The sequence below is a fragment of the Phodopus roborovskii genome, unplaced genomic scaffold (assembly GCF_943737965.1).
Source record: "Phodopus roborovskii unplaced genomic scaffold, PHOROB, whole genome shotgun sequence".
NCBI classification, from domain to species: domain Eukaryota; kingdom Metazoa; phylum Chordata; class Mammalia; order Rodentia; family Cricetidae; genus Phodopus; species Phodopus roborovskii.
Genome location: NW_026126540.1, coordinates 32829353 through 32841068, shown reverse-complemented (window position 1 = coordinate 32841068; position 11716 = coordinate 32829353). Strand labels below are relative to the sequence as shown.

General features: G+C 47.5%; 1 protein-coding gene across 1 annotated transcript in view; it reads right to left on the bottom strand.

Moving 5' to 3' along the window:
• Casq2 (calsequestrin 2) overlaps positions 1–11716 on the bottom strand; it is a 58096-nt gene that overhangs the window by 2001 nt on the left and 44379 nt on the right. Inside the window, exons 8-10 of the mRNA XM_051198735.1 lie at positions 11343–11397; positions 2031–2131; positions 116–190 (exon numbers count right to left, since the gene is read on the bottom strand). Coding sequence (XP_051054692.1) covers positions 116–190; positions 2031–2131; positions 11343–11397 — 231 coding nt within the window. The remainder of the gene's footprint in view (positions 1–115; positions 191–2030; positions 2132–11342; positions 11398–11716) is intronic.

Genomic DNA, 11716 nt, shown 5'->3' with positions numbered 1-11716 from the left:
AGACCCAAGAGTTCCTCTTGCTTGTGTAGACTCTCGAACAATCTCATAATTGGGGTTGCATAGCAGCCAACGGGTTGCTGAGACCACCTGGCCAGGCCTTGATGGGGATACTCACGTCTGTTACATTCACCACCCCGATCTGTGGCTTGAACAGGTCAATCTTGAAGGTCTTCTCCCAGTATGCAACAAGCTACAGCAACAAAAAGGCCAGTGGGTGAAGGGCTCTTCCTGTGGTTGTACTCACCTACCACAGTAACTGGATTGTGATTGGTTGAATGCCCTTAAAACAGTTGTAGACACCTAGGAAACTGAAGGCTGGCTCCATCCCTAAAGCACTTTAAGCATTAAATAAAAGATGCCACAACACTAGCTGTGACAACATAGAACATAAATGCTTCTACAGCTCTCAGGAAGGCTATCACAAAGTTGGCCAGAGTCAAACCCCAAAGTATAACTTGCAGATCATCTGTGAGTAATGAAAGAGCTGTTTCTCTCTGCTTCCCTTTAAACACTCCATTCTTAAAAAGCCCTTATCTTGTGCCACTCTGTCATATGAGATGGCTGGGAAAACATTGATATACTGTACTTGGCATAAAATGCAAGCACAAGCCAGGTTTCTTTCTTCAGCCCAATGTGGGCTCTATCTGACAGATCTCTAGCTGGGTCAGTGTAAAGGAGCGAATGGAGTCCATGAAGCTAAGGAAATGGAGATGTTCAGGGACAAAGATCTCCTTAGTAAATTGTGGGTCCTGACATGGACTTGAGTGTTTGTGAATCTACAAGTTAGAAATGCCTGGAAATTGCTTTGCAAGAACCAAGGTAGATGCAGAACTGGCCAAAAGGATGCCAGGTCATTTACATTTACAAGTTTGGATAATGAAACAGTACAGGCAAACTGGAAATACACCCAACAGTAAACAAATCAACAAAGCAATGTTTTATGCTTATATGGCATGGCTTTCTTATGCTTATCCAAAATTATACCACTGGCTCCAAATATCATGGAAGTCTCTGCCTGTGGTTCACCCAACCTCCATGTGTACAGAATTTGATGCCAGTTTTCTCTGTCTAATCAGTTTCATCAGTCATAACCTATGCAACTCATAGCCAGAGAATAACCAAACTTGTATAATTGCCAGCAGTTAGCCATACCAGAAATAGTCAACAGACCAAGCTTTCACTTCACTATGGATCTTGGTGGAGCTTCTACATCTGCTAGGTTTAACATTTAGGTATTGTTCTTTCTCAGTGGGTTAGGGGTTCTAAGATAACTTCAAACAAATCACTGTAATTCAGTGCTTATGTGATAGTCTTCAAGGCTCTTGAAGAGACTCTGGTTCAACCTCATGTAGTTTTGGGGATCCTGGATCTTGGTGCAGCATTGGACTTGGCCAATGAGAATGTTTGTTACAGTAGAGGATGTAGCTTCCTCCATCATTACTATCACTGGGTCTGTGCATGGAATGAATTCTGTGTACTTTGTTCAAAACCAAGAAGTATCAAAGCTTTCTTGCTATTCTTCATTGACAGAGACTAGCACAGGGGTGCTAAAGTTCTTGTGCCTTCCATGTGTGCTACATATGATGCTGAATAGTAGGAAGCCTGTCTACAACCTAGCCAGGCATGGTCTCTGCTCTCAAACAGGTCATTCCTTTGCTTCATGAAATTCTTAACTCTGCAACGTGTTCACTTCTGGCTTTGTCCTCTAATACTTTAGGTTGCCTCTAGAGGCTCAGGGAGGGATGGTGGTGACACAAAGGGGCCATATTGTCAATTAAAGAAGGAAGGCTCCCAGCTCCACTGGTGGGCCTCTCCAAGAGTGGTGTCTCAGAAGTGAGGACCCTGGTAAGTCTGGTCAGTGCAATGACTACACAAAGCCATACACACCCACCAAGATGCAGTGGCCTCTGGGTTTCTTCAAGCACCTTCCACTATTTCAGTTTGTCCCTCATGCTTGAAGACTGTGCTAAACACAAATGTGGATGGTGAAGGCCACCAGGGATGATGGGGCCTTAGCCTGGGCCACTCACCAGTGGAAAGTCATCTGGGTCAATCCACAAGATGCTCAAGTCAGGGTTGTCAGTGTTGTCCCGGGCAACCTGTTTCAGGATCTCCAGGAACTCATAGCCATCTGAATAGGGTTCAAGAAAGTTGAGTCATCCAGCACACACACAGCACTCCTCATGTGAAGTGCAAGAGCATGGTTTTTCCACAGAGCATTCGTGGCCATCTGGTGCATACCCTCAATTACAGAGTAAGGCTATAAAATGAGTCAGACAGTCGCAGACACAAAGGAGCTCACACAGAGAAAGCAATGGCAATTTTAAAGAAAGACATTGAAAGGTCATGGGAAAGTGGCCCCCTTTCTAAATGAAGGCTCACCTTCATTTGTTCACCAAGTAGCCTTGGTGACAAACTCAGTCCCAGAGCAAAGGAAGCTCTCTGCCTGTCCCCAGTGATCCCGTGTGTTCCAAGCATGTTCTATCCCTGGATTCCCTACAACGTATGCTGTATGGACCAAGAACAACCTGGAATTCCCAACACCTTCAAATTGGATTGGCATCCCTGTGTTCCAAGGTCCATTTCTTGCTTCCCCTTACTTCCACACAAACTCTGGTACACCCATCTTTCCCTGTACTCTGTCAGCAATATTCTCTGCCCCAGAGAGGACAGATGAGTCATAGGAAAAGCAGAGGCAAGCCTTCCACACTTTGAGCCTAAGCCCTGAAGCATACAGTTGTTGTTTTTTTCCATAAGCAAAATTTTCAAAACATAAAAACATTCAGTAAATGATACTGTAAACCCTGAACACACTCCCGCTCCCAACTAGAGCAGAGACAAGTGGTCTGACCCTGGCAGGTCCCCTGACAAAAAGCACCCTGAGTGTGAGTGTGTTTGTATACATGCAAGGAACAAAAGTTGCATATGCATATAAGTCCACATGAAGAATCTTCGGAAGTTCAGGGAACCCAGAAGAGAACTCATATTTTGTTAAGCAATTAAATTAAGAAGAATGAACAAAGGGGAAGTTCTTAGCGAACCCCCAGCACTTATACAAGAATGCCCTGCATGAGCCACCAACAGTCAACTTGTCTCAGAACCTGAGCAGAAGTAAGATCATGGTGGCAAATCCGATGAGAGGAGAGGGCCAGTGATGGCCTGCTCAGAGCAAGGATCACAGAGCCAATAGAACAACAGACTTCTCAACAGGTGCTAGTGTGCACGGATGATGGTGATCCCATCCAGCTATGTGTGGGTACCATGATGGCTGGGTAGGGCTAGAGGACCAATTGGCAGGCCAGCTTCTGCCATTCAGTAGTATACAGCTCAAAATAGAAAGGATTTTAGTTCTAAACAACAAAGTTACATGTCTCTGATAGCTGAGTTTGTGGCCTGAGATTCACACTCTATACAAACATGAGCTGTGCTTTAGAGTCCATGTATTTGCTGTTTGGAGGATAGGGAAGGGAAACGCATTTTCTATATCTGCTGCAGGTAGGCATAACTGGGAAAGCCACACTTTCCTCCTTTAGCCTCAAATGTCTTTGCTGCTCTTTGGGTACATGGTGGCTCCTCTTTTGGGCATGTGGCCATGTCTCAGGAGAGGAAAATATTGGAATTCATGGAGATGGAGAGTTGTCTGTGGATTTGTGGATCCAAATGCATAGACCAGAAGAGAGAATTCCCCCTAGACACCAGCAGTTATGACTGCACACCTCAGAGAAGACAAGGACAATAATTGAGGTGACATGGTCAGTTCTCTGGAGGATGAGATACAATTGTGAAAGGGACCTGACAGGTCTGGAATTCACAAAGAGAGTGAGGTTCAGCAATACAAACCATGACCACGTAGAGGAGGAAATGTGACTGTGTCCTCTGAAGGGAGAGCAGAGATTTCCCCGTGCCAAGGGTACAGGAGACCCAGCCTATGACCTACAAGCTCTGCTGTGTTCTGATGGGAAAGCTCATATGATTTTGAGATTTCATAAAAGGAACATTACATACAAGAGCACGCTGTCCCTTCTGTCTCTATCCTAGACAGGTTCAGAGATAGAGAAAAAAAAAAGGTAGAAAGTAAAATGAATTGGCGACAATAATAGCTACTTCTTTTTAAAATTGCTCTTTCATTTACTTATCTATTTTTTGTGGCCTGTGTGGGTGGGTGACATATGCATGCCACATCTTGTGTGTGGAGGCTAATTTGCTGTAGCCAGTTCTCTGCTCTCATAAAGTCACTCCCAAGGACTCAACTTAGGGCCTTTACCCACTGAGCCACCAATCCCAGCAATATCTATTTCATAGGATGGTTGTACATTAAATTAATGTCTGTGAAATACTTAGCACCTGGACCAGGAAGGCTCAGTTAGGCATTTCCCTCAGTCATCTGGGAGTCTGATGCCTGAATGTGAGAGAGCTGAAGACCTCCGTTAACTCCAGCCATTCTTTGTTCATTCATATGTCACTGGGGTCATCTGTCCTAGATGCTCACAAAAGAAAAACTACCTCACAAAACAGACCATCAGGAGGTGGTGGAGCATCAGGAGCATCTGTCTCCAGCTGCTTGTTCTGGGACGGCAGCTGCCGAGGCTGTGAGAACCCTGCCCCCAATGACTGTGTGTAAGCCAAGTTTAACTATTTGTAAAGTATTAGCTTGCTTGCACAGAAATGACTCAGGGCTTGCTGGCCTCTACCTTCTTCAGTCCTCAGCCTTGAACAGACCTATTTCAATAGCTCCTTATCAACGTCTGCGGCTAGGCAGATGGCTCAGGGGTTAAAAGCACTGGTTGCTCTTCCAGAGGGCCCAGGTTCAATTCCCAGCACCCATGGAGCAGCTCACAACAGTCTGTAACTCCAGTTCTGGTCTTTAGCATACCAGGCACACAACACACAGACATATATGAGGCAAAACACCCACACATAAAATTAAGAACAAAACAGTGGGTCACCTGAACAGTGGCAACAGTCACTGTGGGTCTCCCTCTCTGAAGAGGAGGCTTGTGTCATCTTTGTCACACACAGCGATCACATGGTGGGGACGCAGCTGGAGTTAACTGAGCCAGGAAGACCCAAATGAATACGTTCCCTGTATCAGGGACCCAGCTCAGAGGCCTTACTTAGCCTGTGACTGGCTACCTTTCAGAAGAGCAAACCCATGATCTGCAATGAGTAGTACAGAGGGCAGGAGAGGGCTAACTGAAGACTCTGAGCTTGAGGTTATCTAGCACAGCCATTGGAGGACTAGGCTACCAGAGGAGAACCCAAATGGTTCCCAAGGCCAGAGGAGACTCAATGTCCCCAGTAACCAGACTGGTGAAGAGCCCCAGCCGGAATCCTCTGTCTGTCTCTCTGTCTCTGTCTCTGTCTCTGTCTCTGTCTCTCTCTCTCTCTCTCTCTCTGCCCCTCCTAAAGTGTGATCCCAGAACCATCGATCCTAACAACCACAAATCCCCTTTCTTTTCGGCACATGCTCTTCCTTGATGGGCACAGGGTGTCTCTGCCACTGCAGCCTTCCTCTCAGGAGCATTTACATTGAGCACTCCCTGGGTACTGAGGAGGCTTGCATTTCATCTTCCCATTTAGTCTGCATGGAAGGTTGTTATTACATTTAGTTTTCCAGAGAGACTGGGGGAGGCAGCTTGCCCCTTTCAACAATGAATAAGCAGCAGAGCCAGGAGTTGAACTCGGGTCTCCAGTCTGCACATCTACAGCCATTTACTATTCATCCTCCCTCTGAGGTATCAGCATTCCTACCACAGTGCTGCCATCTTCCTTCCTCACTTTTACACCTGAGTCTCCCAAGCCTGCTGTGAAACTTTGTCCTTAAAGGAGGCTCAGGCTAGGTAAGGGAGGAGATGTAGTGTGGCCTCAGTCCTGGTGGTAGTGTGGGGGGGGGGGGCTGCCTCTGCCCTTCTGACAGAATTGTAGCAAAGCTCCTGCCCTGAGCATGTTCCTGAGCCCTGCTCTGCCGGTGGGGTCAATGCAGCGATGACTTGGAGTCTCCAGGATGGCCTAAATTAAGAAGGCTGTGAGAACTGAACTCCTTCCCAGCCCCTAGACTGCAGGTCTGGGAGTTCAGGGCCTAGGGTTGAGGCATGAGTGTGGCCAGGTTTCCCACGACAAGCAAGTGGCCTCTGGGAATCACATCCTTGTCTGAAGGGAACCCAGTCATTATCCTTTCCTGCTTCCCTGGCAGAGGCTGGTGGGAACGAGCCTGTACCAGGCCCTAGGGGACCAGGACTAGTCACTCACAGCCATCTAGGGAAAGGTCCCATTTGCAAATGTAATGATGTCTGAGACCAAGCCATGGCCAAGGAGCAAATAGGCCTATCATGCTGGCCAGTCTTCTCGTTCTTCCCAGCCTCATCCTGGTTGCTGGCTACGCTCAGCCCATTGAGACTGAAGGATACCCTTCCTGACTCCACACTATGGGCAGGTATGGGCTGAGGGGTGCCTGGACTTAGGAAAACTACAGTGGCCTCCTGTCATTGTTCATGTGGCAGTTTGGAGTGTGTCTTGCCAGATCTGCTCTTTCCCTTGGGCATGCTTTTGAGTGCCCACACACTGCAGACCCAGAGCCAAGCCGAGGCACAGAGGCCAATAAAGCAGTTGAGGCCCTGGGCCCTCCCTCAGGAAGCCCCATTGGTCCTCAGCTGTATGGAATTCTCCAGACTCGGTTCTTGTGGGGAGACTGGCTGGGAGCTCCCGTTTCAAAGAACATCTACTGCAGTGAGACAGCCACTCAGAATAATAGAAGACACCACGGGGCCCAGCGGCTTTGACACCACAGGCCCTGCCTCTCCTTACCCAGCATTCTTTCTCCCCTCTGCTTCCTCCTGCTCTTTGGATTCCAGAATCGGTATGAAAAAGTCAAATGATACATTTTCCCAATCCAGAGACACACAGAGACAGGTAGCGAGAGGGGTGGACTGCTGGGCCTTAGTCTCAGTTCTGCCACTCACTGCTCATGGGAGCTGGGGGTGACATTTAACCTCACTGCTTTCACTCCCCCTCTGTATACTGGGGAATGTGGAATAACTGTCACTATCTATAGGGTTGGTATTTGCTGGACATATATGTAACATTCAGCACCCAGCAATAATCAAATAGTGAGCTTGATGTATCAAATTTAAACTATAAAGCTCCCAGAAGCACTTAGTGCTCCTATTTGAGACAATTGAGCTCTAACCCATTTTTGCAAGAACCCCAATGGCAGGAAAAGCTCAAGGGCAGCAGGGCTTGAAGCATCCTTCCAGGGCCTGTTTCTAAATCTGTCCAGGGCTGGCAGACAGCAGTCATCTTTGTGTTTCTAGCTTGTTAGTCTGAATATTCCCAGTGCCCTTGGAGGGTTCCCATCCAGCGTGCACTCATGTAGAAACGCCACTCAGCAAACCTCTCATCAAAGACTATAAAGAAGATGTCAGCCCAACACAGACACATCTGGGAGCAGTAAGGAGGAATCTTTCATTTTCAAGCTTGTCTAGAAGCTCTGCTCTGAGGACAGCAGCCTAAGAGAAGGTGCCGTCAGAGGAGGGTGTGATGCAACAGGCAGCTGGCATGTATAGCGGGCCTGGGAATGTCCTGATGTCCTTCCCAGCCAGGCTGGGAAGCTCACAACAAGAGAAGCCTACAGGTCATGCTATAAGGCCTGAAGGCAGACATGGTTTCCTGCAGAGAGATGTTCTCAGCCTTCCTTCTGCTGAGGGGGAACACAAACTCTGGCTGTAAGGACAGTTCTTGGGGGTCGGCCTACTGAATAGACCAGTGTTGCTGCTGTACTGTAGGTTCAGACTGCATTAGGAACATCAGGAGGACTTAGGAGGATGACTTATTATCAGTGGGGTGCTCAAGCTGCCAAGTGGCTCGGCTGAGGTCTCACTTCCTTGGCATGCTCTTTCGATCTACCCCTTCCCCAACACCCTGCAGCAACACCACACAAGCTTGCAGCCTGCCACCAGCTAGGGTGCTGTTGAGAAGTGCTATCAGAGAGAGGACCATACCCACGAGGAGCCCTCAGCACAGATAAACTCACTTGTCTTCTGTACCTCTAGCCCAGTGATCTTGTGCACACCACTGAACTGTCTGAGTCTTTGTTTTCTTGTGGTTCAAATGTTGGAGGCAGAGGGGTGGAGAAGGGCCATACAGAAAGAGGGAGGTGTGCTGAACCATCACAGGGATGTCGGATGCTGTCTGAGAGCCCAAGAAGTCTGCCTGCCCTGTGGCTTAGAGTGTAGGCTGGGTAGCCAGACAGCCTTCACTTCATTCCTTGCTCCCCAGCCTGGTAACCTCCCTCAGCCTCGGCATCCTCAATTGTAAGATAAGAATAAAAATTAAACCTTCCTCGTTGGATTGTTGTGATAGCAATGATCATCATCACCATCTTCATCATACTCATGACATTTGGATGTCATGAGGGCTGGCTGCAATGTCAATCTTGACTTAGAGACCCTAGGCAATGTGGTCCAATTAGTGAGTACTTTCCCATCCAACACCAGGATAATGAATAATAATGGCCATACACATGTCACAGAGTGACCTCAGGATTAATGTGGCTGTCTCCCCACAGCTCCTCAAAGCAGAAGTTCTCTAAGAAGTGTCTGCCATCTGGACCTACCACCTTTGTCTTTCAGAAATTGGGTGCAGTCTGGTTAGGCTGTAGGCTTTCCAGTGACCTGTTAGTAAGACCGAAGGAATCTGAGTAACTAACTGTCTGCAGGAATGCATGCTCCAGGACCGCAACCCAACCTCGAGGCCCCAGGCAACCTAGCCTTGAGGCCCCAGGCTGCTTATCACTTGCTGCCCAGCAGGTAAATGCTAACAGGATCACAATGTCAAGGAGAGGAACTATCATCAGAACCCCTGCTCCATTAGAGCCCTGAGCACGAAAGCACCCTTGACACTGAAAGGCCATGTTCCTGACCTCCCTTCCAGCATGGCTCTGCTCCCCAGGGACAAGCCCCAGCTTGGGATTTGGAGAGAAGGTTGAGCTTCGGGGCTCAGGGCTATTTGCACAGGGAGGAGGTGGAAGTCAGTTCAGAAGCTTGATTCATTACAGCAGCAATCTCTGTCAAACAGGTTTCTGCAGTTCAGGGAGACCTCTTTGTTCTATTGTTCCAGACAGCCAGACAGGCCTCCCTGCAACCCTGGAAGAGGGCAGTGGGGCGGGAAGGAAGCCCCCTGGTGTCTTGCCAGCAGGCAGCTGCCAGCAGCAACTCTGATCACACAACACCAAGGATCCGATTTTGTCTGATTACAGCCTGTAAACCTGGGGGATGAGGGGTAGCCAGGATCTGTAAAAAGCAGCTGACACTAAAAAAAAAAAAAAAAAAAAAAAAAAAAACCTAGATCCAAGGAATACTTGAGGATTCTCAGCTCTCCAAGTCTATGATATGACAGGAAATCCAGTCCAGCAAAGGACACTTAAAAGACTAGCTCTCAGACAATTTGATTTTGATGCAATAGAATGTTACTTAATCAAGATACTACATAGTGTACATAGGTACTACATAGTGAGAATATTATATATGTGTGCTAAAGATGCCAGATACAAAAAAAAAAAAAAAAAAACAAAAAACAAAACTATACATTATTTGACTCCATTCATATGGACTATCCAGAACAGATAGTTACACAGATAGTAAGCAATTGGTGGTTGTCCTCTGTGGAGAGGACCAATAATGGGAGTGACTATCAATGGTCAAGGTCTGGAGTGACATGGTGTTGATATCTGCACAGCCTTGTGAGTATAACCCCCTCACTCAGCTGTTAGTTTTAAAGAGTGACTGTTACAGTGTGTGGGTTGTCTTGACTTTAAGAATCACGTGATTAAGAAGATCTAACTACTTGCTCCACAAGCATTTGCTGGGCAAGCCACTGTAAGGTAGCAGGCTTACATGGATGGACGAGGCAGGAGGTCCTTTCTTCCCAGTGTCCCTGTTCTCTCCCCGATTAGGTTGAACTTCTGTAAGTCTCCGCTTCTTGGTCTCAAGCTAAGAACTTTTCTGTCAACATTGGTTGGCTGGCTGGTTTGAGGTTTGAGGTTTTATGGTTTTTGTTTACTTGTTTCTTTGATCTGAGGCACGGTTTCATGGAGCCCAGGCTAATCTTCAATTTGACAAATAGCTAAGGGTGGCCTTGAACTTCTACTGAGATTTGTGCTCTGTACCACCACACCCAGCTTTTGCAGAGCTGAGGTGGAGACAGGGCTCCATGCATGCTAGGTTGGCACTCCCCAGTCCTAATCCCTATTGGAGTTTTTCTCTAGATAGTGTGCTATGGAGATGGCTGAGGATCCACATTTTCTGGAACAGTGGTCCCCAGACTCAACGGTCCACTTGGACTTGCCTCAGAACAGAGCCCCATTAAATCCCAGGCTCTGAAGCTATTGTCCAAACCAGCCCAAGGTGGCCTTTGTTCTCTTAGCTGCACACCTGCCAGGTTCAAGAACTTCTGTCCCAACACTTCATGGCCAAAGCCTGGCTGCTTTTCCAGTGATGTGCCTTGACTTCTCTGATGGCATTCTGGATTGTTCTAGGCCTCCTAAACACACTCCTCCTACCTTCACTTTCAGCTTCCCCCAGGAGGCTCTGTCTTGTGGATCACTGTCTTGGGGAACTAGCATTTTGCCTCTGGCAAACTTCATTGTTGTCTCTCTTCTTTCTCCATTGGTCTTGATAAGATGGAAACCAGGGAGAGCTGTGCACAGCTCAAGAAAAGCTAAGTTACCCTTCCACTGGTAGAGAGTCATTTGCACTCTAAACATGAGCTGCTTGCTCTACCCTGTCCTCACTTTTCAGCAGATGTCTCCAGAACATTCCTATGTGCAGATGGTCTTTTACAGAGAACACATAGATGTATGGTTATGTTAAAGAGGATTGATTTATATATAGGTTTGATCATAATCTCTCTCTCTCTCTCTCTCTCTCTCTCTCTCTCTCTCTCTCACACACACACACACACACACACATCCTGTAAGGTTAAGGTGATTTAGTGCTCTCCCCGTGTGCTCATTTCCACTTTGAGTAGCTGAGCACAATGATTGCAAGTTGCCAAAGGTGACCTTGAACTGCTGATTCACCCATCTCCTCTCAAAGCTCCTCTCAAAGGGATTATTTGCCCAGCTGTGTGGCTTTCTTTGAAATTCTACTGTTCTGTTCCCCTGGCTGAGTTTACCTCTGAAGATGTATTCATACCTACCAGGTGCCACTAGAGGGGGGTCGATTTCTTGCAATTGAATTGGTATGAGAGGGCTTGGAAAGGTGAGAAGCCAGTTCCTCCTGTCAGTGGCTAGCAGATTGGTGGGGGGGTGGGGGTGGGAATGGGGTGGGGGTGGGAAGGTTTCCTACCTGGGTCACTCTTCTCTGCAAAGGCCACGATGTGGATCCCGTTCAAGTCATCTTCCTGGAAGAGACAGAATCAAAGGTTCATCTCAAGAGGAGAGAAATACAAATGCATGTGTTAGGGAGGCTGGCATGGAAAGGGGGATGGAAATGAACACTGAGGCACAAATGAGTAGAACAGGCACACATAGAGGTGGCAGATGCTGATGGCAGCACACATGGAACTTTGATAAGAGACTGGGATCATTGCTTTCTAAGACAGGACAACGGGCACAAAGGTCAGCAATAAAAAGTTCTCACTCCTGTGGTCTGGCGAGTCCCGAGAGGAGCGGCAGCAAAGGGGAAATTGGGAAAGGTGTAAGTCTGGCTTATCAGGGACT